The sequence below is a fragment of the Cricetulus griseus genome, assembly GCF_003668045.3.
Source record: "Cricetulus griseus strain 17A/GY chromosome 1 unlocalized genomic scaffold, alternate assembly CriGri-PICRH-1.0 chr1_0, whole genome shotgun sequence".
Taxonomy (NCBI): Eukaryota; Metazoa; Chordata; class Mammalia; order Rodentia; family Cricetidae; genus Cricetulus; species Cricetulus griseus.
Genome location: NW_023276806.1, coordinates 31754596 through 31781640, shown reverse-complemented (window position 1 = coordinate 31781640; position 27045 = coordinate 31754596). Strand labels below are relative to the sequence as shown.

General features: G+C 38.2%; 1 protein-coding gene across 12 annotated transcripts in view; it reads right to left on the bottom strand.

Moving 5' to 3' along the window:
* The window catches only part of Ank2 (ankyrin 2), an 842037-nt gene that overhangs the window by 92251 nt on the left and 722741 nt on the right, over positions 1–27045 (bottom strand). For 11 of the 12 annotated variants that reach the window (XM_035451885.1, XM_035451895.1, XM_035451888.1 and 8 more), the window contains 6 exons: positions 26308–26406; positions 19428–19526; positions 12519–12716; positions 9943–10041; positions 9689–9787; positions 4059–4157 (listed from right to left, as the gene is read on the bottom strand). In XM_035451885.1, coding sequence (XP_035307776.1) covers positions 4059–4157; positions 9689–9787; positions 9943–10041; positions 12519–12716; positions 19428–19526; positions 26308–26406 — 693 coding nt within the window. The remainder of the gene's footprint in view (positions 1–4058; positions 4158–9688; positions 9788–9942; positions 10042–12518; positions 12717–19427; positions 19527–26307; positions 26407–27045) is intronic. The other variant, XM_035451893.1, reaches the window with a different exon arrangement.

The following is a 27045-nucleotide window of genomic DNA, read 5'->3' as shown; positions in this document are numbered from 1 at the left end:
GTAGATACAATAAGATGGCCAAGAAGGAAATGATCAGGACAAGGTGAGCAGGAATGAGCACAAGAGTAAATGGGGAGCAAAGCAATCAGCATCAAGTCAGGACCCTTCAAGAGCCTCACACTATCTGCATCTTGGTTCTCCCATAGACCTCTGCTGGCAGAGCCCAAAGGAGGTGGGTACAGAAAGCCACACACTGAAATATCAACTATGAACTTTTTAAATTGTTGGTTTTCTTTTATGTATATGGGGAAATTGTGAATTTTAAAGAGGAGGGGGAGATTGGGGGCAATGGTAATCTTTGGAGCTCTTATCAACTGACCATCTCTAACTGGCAGTAATTCCTGGGTTAGGGATACTGGTTAATGAACCAGTAGTTAAACTACAGTTCCCTGGTCCTCAGACCCTAAAGAGATAAGGGCTTGTCTGTTCACTTGTTCGTCTGTTTAAATAAAAGTTAATAACGTTTTACCCAATTTTAATCATTTTGCTTTATTTCCATCCAAAAGTGGAAAAGAAAATAATATAATTTTGCTATTATAAAATTCCTTCAGTATTTACACAGGTATGTAAGGTCTTTTCATGTCTGAGCAATTATTTCTTTGTTGAAATGGAAAGTTTGTATCTGCTACCCCAGGATAAAGTTAACCGAAATCAAGGCAAAGAATTGGGAAAGTGCAGAAGACTCATGAGAGTGGACAACATCATGGAGGAGCTCTGGTCCCCTGACCTTGTCCTAGAAGGCCTTCTCATGAAGCACAAGCGACTGTGTCACAGCCCAGACAGGAAGTGAAGGTCTCTGCTTCACTACTGTCTACTTTGCTCCTAGGCAGCCAAAATTAGGGAGACTTGCTGAACCCCAGCTTTTACAAAAAGACAGAAAGAATAGCAGTTGGACCAAAGTTTAAAATGTGGATGTGATTCCTGCTAATAATGCTCTCCAAAACCATGTTTACTGGCAGCTGAGCAAAATAAGTTAAGTTTCAAATCAGATTAAGCCTAAGGATCCTGCCATTGCTCAAACCTAAAAGCAAAGATAAGGCCCACAATGGTACCAACAGAACAATCCACAGTGCAGTGCACAAGCATTCCAGATCCAGGGGTTTGAATGTAGTTCTTGGTCACCTATCTCCGCAAGCTTTAGGCTTGGCTTTCCTGGACAGAGAAATGAGCAGAACCAGATGCTAAAGTCACAGCAGCAGTCCTAGCCATGGTGTTTAGAAGTTTAAAGGCTCATGCAGTCAAAATAGACAAAAAGATAGGCAGTAAAAGAGGTCCAGATGGAAAAAAAAAAAAAACCTCTAAATAGGTTACAGTGTGTTTAAAGGTATCCATAGCCTTAAGAAAGAAAATAAAAAGAGTATAGACAATTATAGAAAAAAGTTTAAAATGACAACATAAATATATAAAAATGAATAAGCCATGTAGAGATGGGAAATACACAGGGAGTCTGGATCCTATACAGCATTGTGTTGATTTTGAATTTTTTGATTGCTGATAAGTAAATGACAGCTGCTAAGAGACATGGGATTTTCGAACAGGACTGATAAATTGAACCAACCTAGACACTTTAGGACTATCTTAACTTTTAAAAAGAAGTTTGAAAAATGTATTTGTCAAATGGAAATCAAAGATGCTTTGGGGAAGAGGTTTTGCTTTTGTTTTGATGTGAAACAAGAGGCTGTGGATTCCTTCCAGGTTAATATGGATCAGGGTTGACTGGGTAAGACCTCCTGAATCTTGATAGGTAACATATATCAACAAAGGTTACAGCTCATTTCCCCAGGTCTTGGCCATTATCTCAATTTTCTCAGGGACTCCTAAAGATGCCTTCATCCACAGAAAACAGGAAATAGTCCTGAGAACAGGGTACCCACATTCCCAAGGGATGCAGTGGGTGGTTGTTGGTTATTTGGTAGGTTATGGATGTTTGTTATCATATAAGGGAATATAGGAGTATAGGATAAAAAGACAATTATTAATCTCGGATATTTTGTATTGGCATGGATTTTAGTATATTGATACAAATTTTAAGTTATTTTTGTTGTACTACATATAGTTTCGACTTTTGTTTAGGGTATTGTGCTTATGCAGCTCATTTAAAAATGCAGTATATAATTAAGAAAGGAGTATCTAATCTATAATCAAACTTGTAGTCATATTAGGTATGTTTTAAAGGCTACATGGGAATACATTAGAGAGATAGATGATTTTCAAACACTTCAAAGACCTACAGAATATGGCATTTAAGATGTTTAATAACCTAAGGTTTTTCATGACAATGAGACATATCTGCTCCTGGAAGCACCAAATTACTTTATAAAAGGATGATGGGCATCAAAGAACCTCAATATGGAGTTTGCTTTCAGTGTGGCAAGCTTAGTCATTTAGGCAAGAAACTGTTCTTGCCTTGACTGTTGACATATGCTAATCAGACTGGACAAGTAGGACACAGGAAAAAGACTGTTGGACTTTGTCAAAACAAAACAGGACAGTCCTTCAGAATTCCTGATTCACAGAAGAGTCTGTCAGGTATTCTGCAGGCCACAGGCAAAAGCAACAGTCGAACTTTGTCAATACAAAACAAGATAGCCCTTCAAATTTCCTATTTCACTGTAAAGTCTGCCAGATATTACAGTCCTGTAGGTGGAAGATGGATGCCCCAACATTGCAGAGGAACTTTGTGTGACTGTCTAGGCAGCCATATGTCTCTGTTGTTAGGTAATATTAAAGCCCTCTGGGGTCTTTGATGGACTTAAAGACTAAATAGAGTTATAGTTTTTCCACAGTTTTGGTAGAAATTAAATTATGTATAAAAATTTGGATCAGTAGGAAAAGATAGATAATGTACTATTTTCTCTGAATTTGCTAAATACAAATGTACTGAATATTGTAAATATAATTCTTATTTGATAACTATTTTGTTGTATATAGTTTTACTTTCAAAACCTTTCATTTTCATTTAGACAATATGGAAAAGGAAATAGAAAATACAGTAGGGCAAGGAAACATGGCTGCATTTAGGAAAGAAAGAATGCAACACAAAGGGAAGGGGATTACATTTTAAAAAGAGAAAGGAAAAGCAAACTAACTTGAAACAGACAATTGTGATCAGGTGACCTCCAGTGCCTATTATTCTGAGATAATAAATACACAGAATATTCAACTATATAAGCACCAGAGTAGAGAGAAAAGTAGACATCATAACAAAAAGGGAGAAATAAAACAGGGAAAGCTTCAGAACTTTTAAGACATTTTTGATTTTAGGTAACTTGGAAAGAGTCAGTATGCAAATCTGATTACCTTGGGTAATAAGAAATTATGTTTAGTATATATGGCACTATATAGTACAGGCAAAACTATAAATTTACAGAACAGGTAAATGTGTAAGTGATTTTTGAAGATTAAAGACTGATAAAAACTAAAGTCAAGTCTATACTTCTTGTTTACTAAATTTACTAAATAAAGCCAAACTCCATTCAAATGTTCCTATATCTTCAGTGTTTTTTCACTCCATACACTTATATAGTATGTCTTTTTTCTAAAGTACTATTGACCTGATGCTCTTAATTTAACATCCTATGGAAACTCTTATTGACTGTCAATTTGAGAGATTGAGAAAAACACATAGGACATTGGTTGAGCACACTTTTGAGTGTTTGTGACAGCATTTCCAGAGATGATTAACTAATGGATGAGGAGTAAAACTTCTCTAATTGTGAGAAGACTGGGGTCCCAGATGAAGCACACTAGCAAAGCATGCACCCTCTTTGCGTTCTAGCCACTGTGATGTGTGTAGCTTTGCTTTGCTGTGCTATTTATCCTCATACCAAGCACAGAAATATAGAGCCATCCACTCATATCCTGAGACCCCTAAACCAGTGAGCCCAAAAAATTCTCTCCTTCCTTTAAGTTATTTTCTCCAGTATTTATCACAGTAATGAAAAGTTCATTGATATGTACACTGTGGACATTCAAAATCAAGGAATTAAAGAAGATACCCCATCTTAGAAAGGGGGTCACATACTGCAATAGAAGAATGTTACTGAGTTAGCACCTACCCTGGCTCTGGCATCCACAAGAGCACCATTCCTCAAGAGACATCGGACAACTTCCACCTGCCCAGCCCGGGCTGCCATGTGAAGTGCAGTTTCACCACGCTGCCAGAAAACAAAGATTGCCCAATCGTAAATAATCCCACTGCTCTGTGTAGCAAAGAATAAAGATGTCCTTTTTGGTGAAATTCAGCAAGATATCCAAGTGTATAAATGATCTACAAAGAGGCATAATTGTTCAGTTCAGAAAAACATAGTTTTGCATCTTCTGTATCTTTAGAAGGGCAAATGTTTGTAAATATTTTCTGTCGATGACAAACCAGTGAACTTACCCAAATATCCAGACTACTCTATGGTTTAACCACATGATCAGTCTTGGTAACTTACATGGGTGAAGATGTGATCTTTCATCCTACAAACCTACATGATCTGTCATTGATCCCATTCAATGAGAAACTCCAGATGTCAGAGATCAAGTCAACACATTGCAAAATATAAATCACATCAATTATATCATAAATAAATTTCTTCTCAAATTGCAAACCTTGCTTCTGAACAAAATCTTATGTCTGATGTCTTTTTTTGTGAAATTAGACCACAACTTATCATAGGATAAATCTAATTTTTCCAGTAGTTATCCTGATCATTTTAATAATTGTATTTGATTACAGATGGTGATGGAGATGGGTACTGAGAGATAGTAGTAGCTGTTAACAGTTTCATTTGTCACTCCTTGGTTGTCTATGTAATACTAAGGTCTAATACTCATCGTGAGGCAATGAAGAAGATGGTTAGAGACAAGAGATTATGCTCATAGGGAAACCTGTTATCACCAAAGGGAGCAGGGACGTTGTCATTCAAGTAATCTCATAGTTAGAGCACAATATTAGACTAAAACAAGTTGACTCAGCACAACCTTTTCAGAGGATAAGTTGGCAATAACCAAGCAGAGGAACACATTCCACAGGATCTAATTCACCTTCAAACTTGCCTATGTTGGAATGGGATGTTTCTGAAAAACTCCTGTGAACATCTTCTGATTCTTTGAGCAAAATACCCTTGAATGTAAAAGATTTAACATGAAATAAGTGGGGTTCATTGCTCACAGTTCCCTTTTCTCACCATGATGGTGTCCATTGCTTCGGGAGTTACGGGAAATTTGGGTCAAACAATGTCATTAGAAAGCATTGACCTGGATGTTGACTTGAATGTTCTCTTCTTACAGGTAGCTAACTTGTCTTCTGGTGGCCTTATTTTCTGATGGCAAATTTTGACTTTGTAAAGTAAATGTATATGAAACATGTTTTATAAAATGACATTAGTCAAGCTTGTCTTTAAGTCTCCATATGTATGGTGAGAGATTTCCTCTTTGGGAAACTATGGTTTTATCCTTTTTTCTTCTGTAATTCACATGTCTCTAAATAACTGAGACTGGTATCTTACAATTACAGAAAAAAAAGAAAAACTAGAAATTTAATTTCTAGGTCTGATGAAGATTTGCTATTTCATTAATTTTGTAGAAATAAAGGCAAGATAATACTTTTTAGAAATTAAGTCAAAGATGCCTCTATGTGTTTCTATGTAATGTTGAATTTACGTGTTTATTTTAAGCCCCACTTTATTATTAAGTTTTCAAAATATAACAATTTTCTCTAATACTAGTCTTAATATTTAAAAAACTGTTACTTTACACCTATATTAAATTACCCTCTGGCTTCTACACATTTGAAGTGATGCATATATATATATATATATATATATATATATATATATATAATATATATATGCTTAACCCTAAGCCTGAGCTTCCTATTCAAAGAAAAATCACATATGTACTCACTCCTGGTCACCCTACTTTATAATTGTCTTGTTTAAGTCTCATTTTAATGTCTCTGGAGTAACTGGCATTTGCTGTAAACTATGATTACCTTTTTATATTTACATTCCTATTGTTTATGCAGAAATATAAGGAAAAGAAAGTCACCAAATATTGCATATTGCCTTACTTAGGACCTTCTGTTTCCTGATTGTCAGGAATAGCCTGATACCCTATTTAAACAACTTAACTTTAGACACTGGTAGAGAAAAGACTTTAAATATAATATAAAGTGGGAACTTGACCATGAATCTGCTAATTGGTTATAAGAAGATAAAAATTCTTAATGTCCTGTGCTGTGCTCTCAAGACCCCTTGAGTGCTTGCCATTCTACTCTAACAATGAATTGTCAGTGAATATGTTAGAGGTGTATAATAGAACACAGGTCAGCAGTTAAAGTTCACCTATAAGTTTTCTGGGAAAGGAAGTTATAAGGAAAAAAATGTGTCTACAAATGTTCTTGGTGCATCTTACACTGGGTATGAATTTTCAGACAAAAACGAAACTGGCAGGAGAATGCGCATGTGAGTGTTCAAAGCGAGTACCAAGAGTCATGCCCCTCTTACACAGCTTTAAAAGTGGCTCCGCAGACAGCTACATTGACTCTCACTTCGGTTGCATCTAGTTGGAAAGCATCAAAGCACAAAAGACAGAATTGCATTCACAATGCAACACGATGCCAGCAACACAGAGGTGCCAAGGGTGGGTGCATGGAGGTGGGGACATGACTGACACTGTCACAGCAAGCAGGCAGTCCGTGTCCACACAGCTTTGTAATCAAATCCCAAGGTTCTAGATCCAGTAGCAATGTCCTAATGTCTCGAGAACACACAAGTTCACAGGCACCACCTGCTAGAGAAAGTTATATTCCTCTAAATGTAGAGTTGCCAGATTCAGCAAATAAATAGTTCAAGTGTCCATTTCTATTTTAATTCCAGACAATCGGGTGATTATTTTACCATGTTTTAGTGGTTGCATGACATCTACTTAGACTCAAAGGAGTTCAGTGTTTTATCTGGAATGAAAATTGAATAGGGAGTTCTGTGTCCTGACCAGCAGCTCTATACTGTCTCCTATCTGAAGGATATAGCTTTAAAAATAAAATGAACAAACAAAAAACATCCAAGGATCCTGCTAAGAAGGGGTGGGTTGACTGGAGTTCCCAAGTGCTTGTTTGGAGGGGGCTGCAGGGAAACAATTTAAAGACAAACAGATGAAACCAATGAAGAAATTTAGGACAACTGCCATGTGGGAGCTAAAGACTAGCACAGACATTGCCAAATCTAAGATTTGTCCAAAGCCTGAAAGGATTGGAATACAAGAAATCTATGTGCAGGTCTAAATCTCTCCATGTCCCTTCTGAGACCACACAACAGCTAAGGAAGCAACAAAATTTTGGAATTGATCACTTAAGTGGTAGTTTGTGGATTATTTTTTGAAGGATTTTCAAAGGTCTCTACTACATGAAATTTCAGCTGGGTGTGGTGGAGCAGAACTTTAATCCCAGCACTCAGGGGTCAGAGACAAGTATATCTCTGAGTTCAAGGCTAGCCTGGTCTACAGAGTGAGTTTCAAGACAGCCAGGGTTACATAGAGAAACTCTGCCTTTAAAAACCAAAAAGGAAAGAGAAAAAGAAATTTCAGCTAAGCTCCCCATTTAATATAATTGCATATATCATTGTGGTAATATGATGATATATTTTAACATATCACTATTACTTCTTTAACTCCTGTGGGTGTTGTGAGGCAAATGAGGAAAGTGGTAAAATATAGGGGAGAATAAAAAGAAAATAGCATTAGTGGGTCAGCACACAGGAGTACTTTTCTTGAAATCACTGTCCTGTGTGCAAGAATATTCAGGTTCAATTTCTTCTTTTGTTTGTTTTTTGTTAAGACAAAATAAAATTAAACAAAAATTTAAAAATTGTAGGAGTTAATAAATCCATGTCATATAATATAAAAAGGGGAGAATCTGGATATTGAGTAAATAATTCCTATGACTGATCTGTCTCTGTTAATCTTTTGATAAGAGTTTATGATAGCAAAAGATTAATAAGTAAAACAATGAATCCTTCTCTCTCTCTCTCTCTCTCTCTCTCTCTCTCTCTCTCTCTCTCTGTGTGTGTGTGTGTGTGTGTGTGTGTGTTTATAAGGCAGGGATTCAGATGACTTCCTCAATTGCTCTCCATCTATTTTTTTGAAGTAGGATCTCTCAGCAACCTGAAGCCCATCAGTTTGGCTAGACTAGCTAGTCATAATCCCCAGGGGTCCTCTTTTCTGTCTCCAAAGCCAGCACTGGGATTGCAGAAACACCCAGTACTTTTTACAGTGAGTGACAGGGATGGAACTCAGAGCCTCATACTTACATGGCACTCACTTTAATGACTGTGCCATCTCTCTGGCCCCATGACTTCTTTAGGCATTCAAAAAAGAAAAAAAGTTTAAACTCAAGTTGGCACACTAGGAAATGGCTCCCATACTTGGTGATTAAAAATTCTCATGCAATGTTACATTAAGGCCAATATGCTGTGACTAAGGAAACCTAAATACAGACCTGAAATTCTTTAATGGTTTTATGCTCTCACTTTTGAATAATATGAAGAGTGTATCAAATAAATTGGCTTCCCCTATGGACTCTGTCCCAGCACCAGAGCCTTCAGACACTACATAAAGAGCAGAGAAATGAGAATGTCTGAAGGGCACAGGTGAAAGAGCACCTTGGCATTCTGCTTCACAACTTAAACGGGGAAAGCTAATCCCCAAATTAGCACATGATACACTCAACAGCTACAAGTATGAGCACTTTAATAAATGACCATTAATGTTTATGTAGGGCGAAATATTTAAAAAAATTCAATCCCCCTGTGGTCCCAGGAGTGTCTACTATCTGAATAAACACATATAGTGGGTTCTCCTTCCCTGGGGAAAATTTGCATCATTATTTGCAATGAAACAGTGAAAGATTGTAAAGGGTAGTTCAAGACAATGAGAGAAACACATGAATCAGCTGAAAATACTAGTTTAGGCCAGACAGAATTCTGGAACACCCAGTACTTAATGGCAGAAAGAAAGGTGCCCAGAGACCAGCATTCATCTCATAATATTGTTGATAACTACTTCGGGCTCGAGAAAACTCCACTGCACATATAAACAAGATGGAAGTTAAACTCAGTAGGACATGGCAAATGTAATGTAGAATAGAGGATACTTTGATATCACAAACAATCACCCTCACTGAGGCCAATATCTGGTTAGTCTTTGCCAACATTGATTATGGAGCTCATTTTAATGGAAATTACCTGGAATACAATGCATTCAAGCAAACTAGGGTGAGCCCTGAAAACTATTTTGCCATCCATCGTTCATTCACTTTCAAAGGTGTGTGTTTCTCTGAAGCACACCGAAGGCTGACTCAGACTCACAAGTCACCTGCCTTAGTTTCCCAACAGCTAGGGACTGCAGATGTGTATGACCACACAGCCTCGGGGAGTTTTAAAAACACACCCTGTTTTACTACATGCATTAGATGAATGTTTCATCCATCCGCACCAGGAAGCCTAAGCTGTGTGGATCCCTACCTTCCGTTTGTTTTCTAACACCTGATTCTGCATTCAGCAAAGTTCCAAACGTTACATCACAAAACGTTATTTCAGAGGCCCTTCTTGGCGCTCTGATGACACACACATACAAGCCCACACACGCCCACTCTGATTCTCTCACTCTTTCTCCCTGTGGTTATTCTGACCCAAGCCATACTCACAATGTTAGTGACATCTGGAGAGGCTCCGTTCTGCAGCAGAAGGAGGACAATGTTCAAGTGGCCCATGAAAGCAGCCACATGTATTGGTGTGAGGCCAGACTGCGAAACAAAGCAACAGTAGTTTTACTCCTCTGCACCGTGGGCTTTGGGGCTTCTTCAGATAAATAAGACAAGCGAAAAGGACAGAAGATGGATGAGAGGAAGAGGGAGGCATAAGAGGAAATGTTTGGTGAGAAGCTGAAACACTTTTCTACCTCTGTTATAGCTTGGATTGAAGCCCCATATTTCACCAGCAGTTCCATGACTTTGATGCGGTTTTTCTTGCAGGCAATGTGCAGTGGAGTAAAACCATTCTGTGCAAAAGACAATCGAGTTAGTTGAAAACATGCAGAAACAGGTCTCACACAGCTCCATGCTGGCACATCACAGGCGATAATGTTGCATCGTCACATAATGTCACCGTCTCTTCCGACCCTATAGAGGTGGAAATTTGGGATGAGAAGTGGTGGGGTGTGTGTGCTTTTGGGAAGCGAATTTTGCTTCTGTCATTGTGAGTGCATACAGAGAAGACAAAAGCAGAGGAAGGTATGTGAGCTTACTTTTCAGGGGAGAAAAAAAATGGAGGGCAATTATGTATTAGATGGGCTAAAGTGTTTTAGGCTGTCTTGACCGGTCAGGTGATGGAGAAAAAGATGGAGTGAGCAGAGGTACATTTTGATGAGGGAGGGCCAGTTTCTCAGAGCATAAGAATCGTTCATCTACTTCAAAAAGCTAGCAATAGCAATATGATGGCTTTATAAAAAGTGTTTCAGCTTTGCTATTATTTTCTTAGGGAGAGTTTCAAATTAGCAGAAATCATTTGGCTGACAGTATTTATAAAAGAAGTTAAGTTTTATATTAAAACATGTGTACCAATCAGATATATTTGGTTTTATAAAAAAATTAACTTCCCAGATATATTTTATTTTAGGTGGAAATGATTGCATCCCTGAATATTTTCAAGAAAGATATGGTGAATTTCTGGGATGCCTGACAGATGACACCTCTGAGAGCTAAAGTTAAGTGGGGCTTCTGGAAGGTAATCTAGGTTACTATTCAGGAATTGGAGAAATCACATAAAAATTTACCTAGCCCCATGCTAAATTGTTATGTTTTATATCTGTTGTCTTTTTATTTGAATAATTGTTCTTTTACAGAGTGATCTCTAACTTGTCAATTAACAGTTTCAAATGTCCCAGTGGGGACTGACTGTCATTTGATATTTTGGTATGTTACCAGTTCTCAGGAAAACATGGTTTCATTTAGTCAGTGACAATGTATCCTTTTTAGTGGAGTGGTGGACCTAATTTGTTGAGTCGTGTTCCCTGTTTATAAACTATGTCACAAGCCAGAGATAAGTAGTAACAAGTACATGTGGCTTTAAAATGCATGCAACTAATCACCTGTCGTAGATTACAAACTGGTTCTTCACTATCTAAAGAAAAGTGTTTTCAACTTCTTATGAGAAAATTCAGTTCTTCACATATTTGAACATGACCCTGGAAGTTTAATCATTTTCTAAGTAAATAGTAATAGATGGATTCCACCGAAATTTTTCAAATAAATTAGTATGCTCAATATTTAATAATTTAATTTATTTATTACTTTACTTATTGATCAAATGGTTGATTGACTTTTGAGATAGTGTGAGCTCATTTATCCCAGGCTGGCACCATAGGATGACCTCCTACCGCTACCTCCTGAAAGCTAAGATTATAGGCATGTGCCATCATGTGTCATCTGTGTGGTGCTGGAGATCAAACCTAGGATCTCATAGATGTTAGGCCAGTATTCTACCAATTCAGCTACTACCCTAGCCCAATATTTAATCATTTTAACAAGAGACTCCCAAAACTGAAGTGAATTTTAGTTGACATAAATCATGTAAACATATAGGAAAACAAAGCAATGTGATCTTAAAGTGAGAATTAGAAAATGAATGGCATAAATTAGTACCTGCCCAACATACTAATTGGTTAGTCTATAAGTGAAGCAAGAAAGATTTGTTCCATATTATTAGACCATGGGAGACACAAAGCTACTGTGGAGATGGCTTCCTACATTTTCTCTTGAGCAGGCCATGGAATGCTTTCTTCAAAATGTTTTGCAGGGCAGTAATACACTGAGAATCACCAAGCCCATGGTTATGTAGTCAGTCCATAAAGAAAATATCCAAGTGAACTCTCAAAAGCTTCTGTCTTAGACCTTCTTAAAGAGTCAAATATATTCACCATTTTTAAATCTTTGTTTTCCCTAGGAGATTCATAAAGATGAAACTTTTCATACCTGTGTCCTAAATCCAGCTAGTATTTTGAAGTGCCTAGAATTGATTTTGTTATTTCTTTTTCCCTCTGAGACAGGGTTTCTCTCTTTAGACCTGGCTGTCCTGGAACTAGCTCTCTAGACCAGGTTGGCCTCGAATTCAGAGATCAGCCTGCCTTTGCCTCCTGAGTGCTGGGATTTAAGGAATGCACCACCACATCCTGTTATTTCTTATTTTATAACATCTAGCTTCTATTTTAAAACACTCACCATCCCAGAGTTTCCTACTGTTTGTAACTCACAGGTTTCAGAAATAATAATCTGGTGTTCTCCTAAATCTGCTCATGTTCACTACCACTTAGGAAACTATGGAAGCATGAATTAGGCTGTCAGCTTTCACGGGGTGACAAGCTTGGCAGCTATTAAGTGTGGATTTATAAACATGCATGGGTGCATGTGCCATTGGCCAATCAATGTGATTTTCCTTTCTCAGGCTGTATTTGGTGAATGTGGATTGGGCCAGGTTTACCAGGGCTCTCGCATTCGGGTTGGCTCTCTTGTCCAGAAGGAGTTTGGTGACACGGTAGTGACCACAATGTGCAGCAACATGAAGGGCAGTCAGGTAATCCAGGGTGACATCATCTACAGGTGCCTTGTGCTGTAGCAGGTGCTTCACACATTCCACATGGTCCCCCTGTGCAGCCATGTGAAGAGGAGACAGCCCATTCTGCACACCAAAACAAAGAAAAACCAAGTCCATGTTTTTTTTTATTACTCTCATGTTTGGGGCCCTAATAAAGTTAATCTTTATCGGCAACACAGCTGGAGGCAGGAGAAATAACTCTTCCTTAATATCCAGATGCAGAACAGATTATGTTAAGTAAATAGAGAAGGAAAGGGTATATTTAATTTTATAACCATAAGAATCTTTAGCAAAAGACATTACATGTTTTTCATAGTGTCAATTCAACTTGAGTTTTAAAAATTATGAGAATAGTATTAGATATATAGAAATGCTGGCGCATGCATAAATCATTTGTATCTAATACTACACATAGCAATCTCCATTAGATTATCTCTCTACTTGCATTTCTTTTCCCATAATCAGAGAAGGACTTGGGTAAAGGAGGGAAAAGTGTGTTCATGGGTGAAGCAGATAGGAAAAAATTCACCATGTCTTAGGTTCAGGCTTCAGAAAAATTCTGAGATGCTTTTTTCCAATAGTAATACAAGACTTACCTTAAAGTAGGAGGAAAGAGACAGGTAAGTGCTAGAAGAACAGGAAAACAGTGCAGGTCATATATCAATGACCTCATGGCTCTCAAACTTGAGGACAGCCTAGATTTCTGATTACTAATATAGACACAAACAGCTTTCACCTTAACTCTGAAGGCAATCAATAGTAAAACTTAAAAGATAGAGTAAGCCATTCTTCATGGTCAGTCTAAGTTAAAAACAACTCCCTATTTTGTGGAGTTGGTTCTCTCCTTCCACCTTTACATAGGTTCTAGAAGTTTTGCTTGATAGGTGCTTTATAGCCTGCTGAGCCATCTTGTCGAATCTCCAACCACCACCCCCTTTTTTAAGGGTAGCCAAATAAACTTCAAGGAAGTACTCACAAAATTTTAGGAAGAAATTGGAATATTGTTTGTGCTAACTAGCCACACAGGTACCATCAAATATAGTTCGTTGATAAAAAAAAAAAAAAAAAAAAGCTATTTTGGTAACCATGATATCGATTCAAAGAAGTAGAAATCATGTATGCAAAAAATTACAAAAAAAGGCTCACAGCCCAATATTCTCATCAGGAAAGGCAACTTCAAGAATGAGAAACAGCCACAACCTAATATATGAAAATCCTAATTGTGGTTGTTTTCGGGTGGAAGAGTTCAAGGGAATTAAAAATGATGTTATTTGTTTCTGAAATGAACTGCATTAAGAATTGTTGCTTTGATATTTAGAAATATGTTAAATGGACTTTGAAAACAAGAGCAGGTTGATAAGAAAGTATGCACTGGAGGGGAAGATAATGTCCAGGTACAGAAAAAACAACATGGCCATTGACAATGTTCAGACTGGAGTGGTAAATTCTCATCTGAAATTTCTGTCATTCACTGATGCTGCTTTATCCATTTGAAGGTTATGTGTAAAATTAGTCACCATTTCAATCTTTGTTTAACCCAGGGTCCCCCAGTAATTTCCAACTGTCCTTTTCATCCTTCTCTTCTAAAATATCTCCATTTCCTTTTAGCCACCACCCTCAGAAACACTTCCTACTAGGGACCACCAGTGGCTACACTACGCCAAGTAACAGGCGATTTTCACTATCCTTCTTGTCTTCCACTTCAGGACTCTCCTGAATTACTTATTCCTGCAGAAGCCCCTCATCCAAACCTGCCTCTACTCCCTGGGACACAGGTCCCTCTAGTATTTTCCTGCTGCTCCTCTCAGCCTTTCTTCCTAGTAATCTCCACTCCTTTGTGTCACTCACCAACCTGCAGAAACAGTCTTTACCAAGGACCCCATGCACACCACACTTGCCTAGGATACAGAGTAGGCAACAGGAACTAATAAACACAACATGCAGCCAACAAAGATAAGACCAGATATCTACACCAAGAAACAACTTAAACATCATTACACCAGATGACTAGATCCCAGCAAAAAAACACAAACATTAACGACCAAGACAACAACCCCCTCTAAAAGCAATAATCCCCCCCCAAAAAATGTAATTTAACTGAAGCACAAGGACTTCAAAATAACAATTAGGAATATATTCAAAGACCTTAAAGATATATGAATAAGTGCCTTAATGAAGACCCTGAAAACACAAACAGTTGAATGAAATAATGAAAACATCTCAAGAAATAAAAATAAAATCACTAGAGAAAATCCAAACTGAAATAAAACTGGAAATGAAAACTTGAGGATATCAAACAAAAACCTCAGAGATAAGCCCCACCAGAAATTACAAGCCATGAAAACGAGAATTCCAGATCTTGTTTTAAAACCTTTTATTAAAGATTTATTTATTTATTTTGTATAGAGTGTTCTGACTGCATGTATGCCTGCACACCAGTAGTGGGCACAAGATCTCATTATAGATAGTTGTGAGCCAATGTGTGGTTGCTGAGAATTCAGGACCTCTGAAGATCAGCCAGTGTTCTTAACCTCTGAACCAACTCTTCAGCCCTAAGAATTCCAGATCTTGAAGCCAAGGTAGAAGAAATGGATATCTCAGTCCAAGAAGATGTGAGATCAAAAAAAAAAAAAAACCCACCCAGGAAATCTGGGACACCATGAAAAGACCAAACCCATAAATAAATAATACATATGTAGGAATAAGAAGAAAACCAGGACAAAGGCATAGAAAATATTTTAATAAGATGATAGAAAAAAATTTCTCCAGTCTAAAGAAAGATATGCCTATCAAGGTACAAGAAGCATATAGAATACCAAACAGACAGAACAAGAAAAGAAACTGCTCGTGACACATAATAATTAAGGCACTAAATGTTCAGAACAAAGGAAGGATATTAAAAAACTTCATGGGAGAAAAACCAAGTCACATTTAAAGTCAGACTCGTTACAATAACACCCAACTTTTCAATGTAGACTGTGAAAGCCAGGCGTGCCTGGAGTTGTGTTATACAATCTCTAAGAGACAACAGATGCTATCCAAGATTACTATATACCTGAGGATTTGGAGAAAGAGTCGTGTGCATACTCTATAAGACAGAAGAAAAACAAATGCAAGCACTTTATGTTGGGACCACACTTGAAAGACCTCAATAGTAAGGAAGACCTCAACAGTAAGGAAGCAAATGTGTCATCAGGTAAGTAGATTGGGAGGGTGAATAAGGAGAGGAGTTCAGCGGCATAAGAGACTTTGTGAGAGAGGTCAGGCGTGGTTGGAAGGGCTGAGACAACAGGATTTGCCTTGGGTAATATGTTCAGCATAGCTGGGTTGCAGAAAAAAGAACTGAAAACAGGGGCCTCTTGCAACCATCCAAGTGCAACGCATGGTGGCAATGAGGCTGTTCAACAATTTCTGATTTAGTGATGTATATAGAAGGAAAAAGTAACAGAATCTGGAGTGAGAAAAGGAGGAGCCCAGCATAGTATGAGGTATCTGAGAAATTTAAAGAATGAGATGCCCATGAATGAATATACAAAATTCAGAGAAGGCTATATTTAGGGGTAGGCAATGTATCACAACCTTGTTTTGAACTGCCCAGTAAATATCCAAGAAGTCAAGAGAAGCTGTCATGAACATGTAGAATTCTAGAAATATCCACATGGGTGTTAGCAGAGTACAGGTACTGTTTAAAGATGAACTTCAGAGGACGTGAATAGGAGAGACAGAGCCAACACAAAATGTGGCCTCTAACACAGAATTGGTAACATCCAGAGAACAGGGAGATAAAGAGGAAATAGTCACAGAGACTGGGGAGCAGATGCTGGAGATGCAGAAGGAATCCAAAGAAATGTCGTGTCCTAGAAGGCAAATGAGAAAAGCGTTTGGAAAAGGAAGGACTGGGAAGCTGTGCCAGGTGATAGAAATAGGATAGAACACGGGCTCCACGGGCTCTGATTCATGCACCTAGATAGCTGTGAAAGTGGGAGTTTGTGGACATTGTCTCCTGCTTGCTTCAGTTTTTCTCAGTGTTGTATGAAGAAAAAAGAGATGTCTAAGCAATATAGAGAAGAATTGTCGCTTGGTTAGATAGCAGGGAGCAAGATGAGTCACTATGGAAATTGCACTGTAATTTGTCAGCCAATACACTGGGCTAAACTAAGGTTAGTGATAATGAGTCTGAAGGGACTTCGTGATTGGGGCCACACTCAGGTACAAGAATGTGACATGGACTTAGTCACCAGAGGCTGTAGGGAGTTATTCAAGGGAGTGATGGAAATGGAACTTCATTGTTCAGAGGTAAGGGCCCAGGGTGAAGATGGAAACAGTACAACTGCCTGGGATTAGAGACTCAGAGTGAGCGAGCTGAGACCTAGGAGGGGTGGTTGGAGAATGTGAGGTTAGAGACAGGAACTACACAGACCTTACAGTCAGTAAGTACAGTTGAGAATTCATAATCATGGATTATGGTGAAGATTCATTTTGCTGAGAGCTATAGCTTTCAAAGAATGAGGAGAAGTTGCTTTGAGGAGGAAGACTGGGTAACTCAAAACTGAGAGCTGTAGTGGGGACACAATGCCACGCATGTGCTAGTGGCATGGTCCTACTCCAACCCCGTCAGGTCATCTGCTCCAAGTCCATTACCCTCACAGAGCTCTGCTTTTCAGAATCTTCTCCTGTCTCTCCTGCCCTGGAGATTCTAAGTTTCTTCATGATACTTTCTGTTTAGTATTCATCTTGCTAGTTCCTGGGTAACCAGAACAGTGCCTGGCACATTGTATTTTCTCCATACATGACATAGATGGATGTGGGACTCAAGGGGTGTCACCATGCGGTTACCAACACTCTATGCTGAACCCTTAAATTTAAATGACTCCTGATTAGACAGGAAAGTCATCTCAAAAATCACACTTTGATCATCCATACTCTTGCTGGTTATGAATCTATTTTAACCAAAGGGTAAAGGTCACTTGAAAATTTCTTGGAAGACCATGTAGGCCTCAATTTTATAAGTATTTTAAAATTTTGGGTGTAACATGATTGGACTGAAATTTTGTTTCCGTTTAAATTGCACTCTACTTCCTCAACAAGCTCTCCACCATTACCTCTGCCTAACCCAGTCTAAAGTGTTGCATATTTTAAAATATGTTTTTGCAACATTCATAGTACAGAATGATAATGAAAACAATGCAGATAGCTTACTTCACTTTATGTATTTCTTGTACGAAGCTAGTTTTTTTTTTTTTTTTTTAATGGCTGGTGGAACATATCTTAGAGAATGACTGAGTTCTCTATATATGTTAAGTGTGTGTACTGGTTCGCTCCAAATGATATCAATGAAATTATCAATTAAAAAAGAAATTGAGCCAGGCATGAAGGCACATGCCTTTAATCTCGGCACATGCCTTTAATCTTAGGAGGCAAAGGCAGGCTGATTTCTGAGTTGGAGGACAAACCAGTCTACAGAGGAAGTTTAAGGATGGCCAGGGCTATACAGAGAAACTGTTTCAAAACACCAATTCAATATTTATGATGTACAAAATTATCTATCAAGGCAATACCATTAACATTGGAAGATAAAGCTTTGAGCTTCTCTAATCTTTTTCTCTTTGGGGTAATAATAATGAGAACAATCACTATTACTTAATAGTGGAGTCGGTTGTGGATGCTGCAGGTGTGTGTGTGTGTGTGTGTGTGTGTGTGTACTTTATGAGAGGCCAGTGTCTTGGTTTTCTTCATCTTGCCCTATTTCTAACATTAGGGAATACCAGCATTATTAAGGTGTGGGACTGGAGTGGAATCTGGAGAAAAATGTAAGAGGTTCACATCAGAATTTTTGTTATATTTAAGGATCTAAAAATTGTTTCATATCCCATTAAATAATGCTGGGTGATTAAATGTCAACTTATGTTTCATAGTATTTTCTGATAAACATTAGAGAAACAAGCAACAGTAAGTGTACAGATATCAACAATGAAAACCTCCAAACAATTCATTTACTGTGTGGTTTTTATTCACATGTAAATGGGTTTTCTTGCTTGAACACTTAAAGTGAGGGGAAAAAAGTTCAGTGTATAATGCCATACAGAACAGAATGCTTGATTTAGCTTGCTTTGTGGTTCTTTATAGGTGGCTAATCTTAAGGTATGCTGTTCCTATCACCTTTATAAGTCCCTAATATAGCCAATCAACTCTACTATTAACTAATTATTCTAACTATTATTATGAAAAAGAAAAAGATTAAATATGTTCAAAGCTTGATCTACTAGTGTTCACATGTTTCATAGAGTCATCTTAGAAAGTCATATAATATGTTAGCTCATGCAATGTAATTGTCTCATATATATTAATATATCTAATTTTCTTATTCTTTTTGTTTTGGTTTTTCTAGTCAGGGTTTCTCTGTGGTTTTGGAGGCTGTCCTGGAACTAGCTCTTGTAGACCAGGCTGGCCTCGAACTCACAGAGATCTGCCTGCCTCTGCCTCCCGAGTGCTGGGTTTAAAGGCATGTGCCACCAACACCCAGCTAATATTCTTATTCTGATACAATATGGTTAGTCAAGTTTTAATCTACAATAAAAATAGCTTTAAAAGACAGGAGGAACCTAGAGGTATTCATCTAGCATATCTTCATGCATGCATTTGCTCATTTTAATAGTTTTGCAAGTTTGGTATTATTTCTTATTTCTAGCATATAGAATAAGTAAAAAACTTTAACTGGTGCTTTAGTTTTAAGAGGAGAGATTATAGAAAATGCCTTAAGTGTCCTTGGATGCCGTCTTACTCATAATGACTCACCTTGGTCCTTGCCAGCAAGGGAGCACCCCGTTCCAGCAGCAGCGCCACCACTTGGTCATGCCCACTTCGTGCAGCACAGTGAAGTGGAGTCAACCCATCCTGACAAGAGAATTAAGATAATAAATCTGAGTTGTCACTCATTTACAAACAATATTATGTCTATTGCCACTGACAGGAGAGAGGCTCTGGTGACCTAATAAAATCACAACAAAATGGCAGTACTTGCCTAACACATGCACACAACACATACACACAGAGGGAGGGAAGGGGAAGGAGGAAGAGGAAGAGAAAAGGGTGAATGAAAGAAAGAAAAGAGAAAGGATTATGACATACAGAACTAGGAAGGGAAAACTTTGGCTCCCCCCAACTCTGTCCTGATACAGGTGGACTGACTGGATTAGAACAGGCTGACTTCTGGTCAAATGTTTGCAAACCCAGATGAAAAGGCACAGAGCACATTGACGGTTGTATCATCCTACTTACTTGGAGCCAAAGCTGTGGTTGTACTGTTATGCCCTTTGATTTTAGCTTTCCTTTGCATCATTTTGATTTAAAACTTCTTCTTTCTCTAATTTGTCCAAGAATATTCTTTTATGAATAGTAACTACTTTCTCATATTTTCCAAAAGTATCTTGTGGTGCCCTGAACTTTTCATACTCTTTTAAGAATTTTCAGCATTTAACAAAAATCATACAACTATTTCAAAGATGAAATTCATTAGTAACAAATACAACTAAAACTATGAATTTTATAGCTAGTTAAAATGAAAGGAGACTATCAGTGCTGCCACCATACCTGACTTTGTCCTTTGAGTTGTGACAATCAAACTCAGGTCTTGAGGTTTTGTAGCAAGCACTTTACCAAAGGAGCTGTCTCCCCAGCCCCAAATACAGACTCTTTAAGACTTCTGATTACCTAATTAAATTTGAGTGTCCCACTTATTTTTGATTAGGATTTTGAGTAATAATGACTCTTTGCTTTATTGCATCTTATTAGCCACTGAAGAATTAAAACCAATGTTGCAGTTTCGGAGTGTTAGAATTAGCATGAAAAGACAACATTTTAAAGAAAGCATTTAGCCACAGCTGTTGAGGGCTGCCAAATTATTTTCAAGATTTCCCAGCAGGAACAGAAAGAGAGATTGTGGTGAGGAAAATGATAATGATTTTCTGTCTTGATACAAGCACCCTGTAGTAGTAGTAGTAGTAGTATAAGCTGTGTAGTAAATGACATAGCCTGGTTTCTCAAATGCATGCTTGGTGGAACTTCATCTTTCTTTAGTTTGAGGAATGTCAGTCAGATATCAGAGGACTCTGTGCCCTAGACACAGTGAGAACAGAAGAAGATCAAAAGCCTTTGACCATTCTCTATGAGGTGAGGCTCCACACTATGCACAGAGAGGACCTATCATCTGTCCTACAGCCTTGAGAAAATGACAAGATGAGACATGCTGGCTTACATGGCTCCAAGTAAAGGGAGATACATCATTTTGCATGAACTGCCTGAAATACTCTCTCTGTAATCATGGTAAAGCCACAAAAATACCTTCCACACAGTAGGAACTTTGTGGAGAACTTCTGGCATACCCGCAAGAGCATCAAAGAATGAGTGAGGACCAAGTTCTCAGTCTCATGGTTAATGAGGCAATGCACCTGCCCTTATGAAAGACCAGGGACTACTGATGCTAAATTCATTGTCTGACAAGCTCAGCCTGGCTGGAATTTGAATCTTTACTACAAAGCACACCATCAAATTACTGCCAATTCTTGTTGGGGTTTTATATTCCTCTAAGTTATACTTTGAAAGCTAAATTTCACTACCATCCAAAGTTCCCTTCTCCATGTGCCTTTCCTTCTTCACTAAAATCAGACAGACAGACAGGCAGACAGACAGACAGACAGACAGACAGACAGACAGACAGACAGACATACTGGCCTCTCTACTGTGAGAAATTTGGCCAAGTCTACTAGGTTAACACAAGAGAGGCATCACCTATCTATCTGGCAGCTCAGAAGTGCTTTGGATTCCCTTGATTCCCTTATCTTTTCATTTCCTCACTCTCTGAGTGCTATTTTTCCTGTAATGGATGCTGAAATCAGATTGTTATTATAAAAGTGCTGCATTCCTAGCTCAAGTTACATAATTGTGCCAAAACAAGTTTCACCCTTTTAGCAATCCATTTCTCAAATGAAGACCTTCATATTTCTCAGGAAAATCATATGCTTCCTAAGTTATTGGGAAGAGAAAATAAGATGATATTTCTAGTGCATTTAGCAAGGTGCCTAGAGTATCCAACACATATGATGGCTAGTAGCTATTGCCACTTCTCTGATTACCTCTTATATTAAGTAGAAAGGGGGGTTCCTTTTTCTCTTTGTGTTGTGTTTTACTCAACATCCCTTAGTGTTTTTGCATACTTTTATTGTTGGCATTGAAATGTGGTTTAATATTTTAAATATAGTCCTCCTATTGGGTAGCTCTACATTTAAATAATGAATAAGTTTTGAAACAGGAAAGAGTAATGACCTTAATAAAACCCAAATTAATAGACTTACTTTAACTAGCTGTAAAATTTATAGTTGAACATTAAAGTGAGGAGCTTTAGACATTAACAAAGGGCTCTGATTAAAATGTCTCAGATTTTCATACTAACGCCTGCCAATGATGAGGTTTCCAAGATGCCAAATGCCTCAATGGTTGCCAAAGAGAAGTGACAGTGGGGAGGAACCAAGGCACAGATTCATTTTTTATTCAAACATAACCTCTGTAAATTTTGCTCTTCTTTAGATAATAGAAACTTCAAACATGTGGAAAAGGAATGAGCAGACGAGGGAGAATTCCATACAGAATGCATTATATTCTGATGATTTGTGAATATCTTGATTGCTAGAAGTAACTGAAAATGATACCTAAGATTTTAAAATTATGTATATAGAAACCCTTCTATCATATCATAATAACCAAAAAATTAAGCATTTTCTATTTCAAATATACTTTAAGAGACCAGAAAACAAATTCAAATCCATTATCTTAGTAATCAAGTATTGAAGTTCCAGAGTGGGTCTCTCAACCCCAGGTCACAATTCTTGAGTTCAAGCTTCACCTTACAGCTGGTAAGAGAACCATGACACTTTTAGCTGTGGCCAGGGTATGAGGCTCCAACAAAGCTGTAATCCAGTGCTGCTTAGACACGAGGCATGCTTAGCTCCCAAGTGGAAAGGTTTCTAGCAGCCAACACTGTCCACCATGCTACGTGTGCTGCATGAAGCCAGCCCACAAAAAGTCACCCATGGTTCACTTTCACAGCCATGCCAGTTCTGCCTACAACAACACCATATTAGCATCTCTCAGCAGATAATGAAGAGAATATTTATACTGTGGATGTCAGCAAGGGGAAAATCTACAAACCAAGCCATTTCATTTTACCTTGTTTTTAAAGAACCTATTGTTAACTAGCATACACCAGCATACAATATCCCTCGAGTACCAGTGGTCATCCCTTCCTCTGCCGTGTGTGTGTGTGTGTGTGTGTGTGTGTGTGTGTGTGTGTGTGTGTGTGTGTGTGTGTGTGTGTCTGTCCCTGACTCTTTCCCACACCTGCTCTCTCTTCCACCCTCTCCACAGTCCACAGTACTGAGCATCAAGTGTGGGTGGACTCAGATATGCTGGGCAAGTGTTCTTTTACTGAGCAATTCCACCAGCATCTGACTTTTTATGGAAAGATGGAGAGCTGATCTGGCTTGTGCTGTGTTGGGTCTCCTGAATTCGTGGTACAAGAAGGAACTCAGAGCACTGTGGAGGGGATGAAAGAACAGAATGTCCACACTCTACACAGAACTAAAGAATCTCCTCTTTGCATCTTAATGCTTGATTAAAATTCAATTTACTTTCTCTATCCAAAGGCTACACAGGAACACAGAATGTGGCCCTGAATTCCTTTCCCAATGCTTCCACTTGATAACTTCGCTAAGAACAATTAGTTAAAGGCAAGACAAGTGTAAGAGTCCATATCTCTCTATTTCTGAGTATGCTTTCATTTTTGAAAACAATGCTATTAGTGTTTGTATGTGCTATGCATGTGACCCATGAAGACAAGAACATCTTTGAAGAAATCAAGAACTACTATAGTGACAAATACAAGCAAAATCAATTGCTCACTAATGAATACATGCTCCAGAACAGCGTTAACAAAAGCAGTGAACAACCGTAAGACACCAGCCAAGATTGTTAAAAGTTATTGCACTAAGCTTTAAAAACAGGGAAGAATAATGACAGCAATGCAGGCAGCAGACAAAGCCTGAGCATCCTCAGGTTCTCAGATTGCCCCCAGTTTCCTACCCACATCACAGCAGGAGAAGGTCCCGGGTTACAAGGCAAAGGTTGAAGCCAGGCAAAACTACACAAGGAAAAGGTACAACACTCTGGACAGACAGACAAACAATTCCCAAACTCCCATATGGCATGATACTGCTGCCCTGGAACAGTGTTATAAGAGAAATGAGGTGGGGGTTTTGCTTGTTTGTTATGGTTGGTTTCAGCACCATTTCTGGAGCTAATGAAAGAAAACAACTTGTAGTGTTCGACTGGTACAGATTCTAAAAGCTAAACAATTGCTAGCTTCAAGGCGGGTAAGTGGCCTGGATTTGACCCTTACTGTTTAGTCTGGAGAATATGGAGTCCTAAAATGTAAAAATGCATGGAGCAAATACATGTTCTATCTACCCTTTTCAATAGACTTTGTTGTTCACACATAATTTACCAGGGATTTCTTTCTTTTCTTTTCTTTTCTTTTCTTTTCTTTTCTTTCTTTCTTTTTTTTTTTCTTGCTTGCTTGTTTAGTTGAGAGGGTTTTTTGTTTTGTTTTAAAGAGTTTTTAGCTTGACTTTTTTTGACAATTTCCTAAATGCCTGCTATATTTCAGCCCACCCCTTTTGCCACTTCAACTCTTCCTGTGACCACTCCCTCACACTCATGACCTCGTCTTTATTATTGCTACACACACACACACACACACACACACACACACACACACACACACACACCACTGCTGAATCTGTTTGGAATAGTTCATGTGCGTCTGTGTTGAGGGCTTACCTCTTGGGATTGGATATTACCAGGGGCTTGTCTCTGGGGAAGGCTTATTGCCCCTCTTCCAACAGCAATTAATTGCCTGCAGTTTTTCACCTACATGTAGCACCCATCCAGATTCCCCCAACTGTACTGGCATGTCACCTGATGTTGTTGTTACACGGGCCTTGTTTCCATGACCATAGTCTTAGATTTCATAAGGTTGTATGAGGCTTAACTCATAGCTATGTTATTTTCCTCTCATATATAGAAGATTCCTTCTCATATATAGAAGATTCTATCTCTAAATGAAATAGGGTTTTTTGTAGGAGGTTCTTCTGTTTGTTGTTGAGACAGGGTCTCTCTACATAATCCAGGCTGACCTCAAACTCACACTGTGGCCCAGGCTGACCTCAGAATTACAATCCTTTTACTCTCTTCTGTCAGAGTACTAGGATTACAGGTGTACATAATCATATTGGGAATACAGGTGTACAAGACTATGCCTGGCTCAATTTTGTATTTCAAAACTACTCAAAATTCTTGTGAAGTCTCTTAGTACCCAAATCTACTCCAGAAAGCCAATATTACAATACAACACTCTATATAGATACATATATATGTATAATGTATGTTTGAGCAAAAAGGGCATATAATATCAGCATTATTACAAAAAATATGAGTGGCTAAGTAATTGATTTACACCTTTTCCTTCCTTTCTTCTTTCTTTTTAAAGATAATTTAATGCAGCCAGGTGGTGATGGCTCATGCCTTTAATCCCAGCACTCGGGAGGCAGAGGCAGGCAGTTCAAGGCCAACCAGGTCTACCAAGCGAGTTCCAGGACAACCAGGACTGTTACACAGAGAAACCCTGTCTCGAGAGACAAACAAAACCCTAAAAAAGAGATAATTTCATGCATCTGAGGCTAGCTAAGGATAAAATTAAACTTCTGATCTGTCTGACTATACCTTCTGAATGTTGGATGTTAGTATTTTAAGTGTGCTACAGGTGTGTACCACCATACTCATTTGTGGTGCTGGGCATCTAGCTGAGGGCTTTATGCAAGATAGGCATTCACTGCACTAACTGAGCTGTATTTCCACTTTGTTAAGGAAAATAACATAGCTATTAGTTAAGCTTCATGTAACCTTATGAAGTTAGGGGGTACTGGTAGCTAAATTCTGAGATCAGAAAATGCCAACACTATCTAGCTTAATGAATGACACAAACAGGATTTGAGATCAGACAGCTTGTCTTTTTAACATAGTTTATTCACTATATGTGCATTAAGATGTTAGGATATAATTCCACTTTAGAAATTTGAAATGAATGAAGGGCTCCACTTCTACTGAGATGAAGGTTTACCTTGCCAACTGTCTGCTGACTTTCTGTCAGTGTGACAATGAATATAGCACAACTAATTAAGGAGCACAAAAACTGTCAATATGCATGAAACCAGTTTTGCATAAGTCACAGTCTCAAGACTTAAATGTGCCAATCAATCTGCCTTCTTGATGACTACCCAAAGGAGAACTGTGGATATGCAATCTTTGATCTTTATTCCCAGAAACTGAGCAAGAAAAACTATCACAACGAGGGGCTAGTAGTCTGTGTCTCTGGGCATCTATGAGCAAATATTAATTTCATTTTATTAGTTGAAATCTGTGAGTATTGTGTGAGACTCAAATCAAACCCCAGAGCAATCTCCTTGAAAATACACTGCTTGTGTTTGCTGGCTAGTGTTGCAATGTATGGAATGAAAGACAGCAGGGCTTAAGAACTGTAGGAAATTCAAAGTGCAAAGATACTCACCCTAGTTTTGGCATCAATCTGACCACCTCGATCCAGTAGGAGCTTCACCATGTTGGTATTTCCTCTTTTAGAAGCTACGTGCAGGGGAGTAATTCCATTCTATATCATGGGAAGACCAAACAATAGGTTAGATATGACACAGTATGAGGGCGTGACTTCCTAGTAAAGAGTACCAAGGGATTGGGACCTGCGTGACCCATTGTATCTAGGGTTCAATAGGTTTGATCATAAGTAATAAAGAAGCCCATAAACCATGGGATGCTAATTGTTAGAAAATGAAAAGTTAAACAAAAATTCATGTTGGTCAAAAAAATACAATATTCACATTGAATGTAAAACAAGATAAGACACAGAAGGAGGACGTCTGTGTGGCAGAAGCTAAGCCTCAAATTCTAATATTGAGCCCAGTGAAATATGTTTATAACACTCATGTACTGTAGAGTTTGAGATCTCAAAGTTTTATATGTTTAAAAATGGAAAAATATGCATATTAATATCAGGGGTAATTATTCTTTAAAGCCCCCTCAGAATAATTCACAGAGAAAAATAACTGGAAAATAGTACATCATAGTTTCAGAACAAAAAATTTCTTTTCCAAACAGGATTTTAATACAATAGCTCAGACTAGCCTAGAACTTGCGCATAACATAGGTTAGCCTTAAACTAGAACTCCTTCTGGCTGATCTGCAGAGTCCTAGGATTATAGATATATGCCACCACACAAGGGTTGTACAAAGA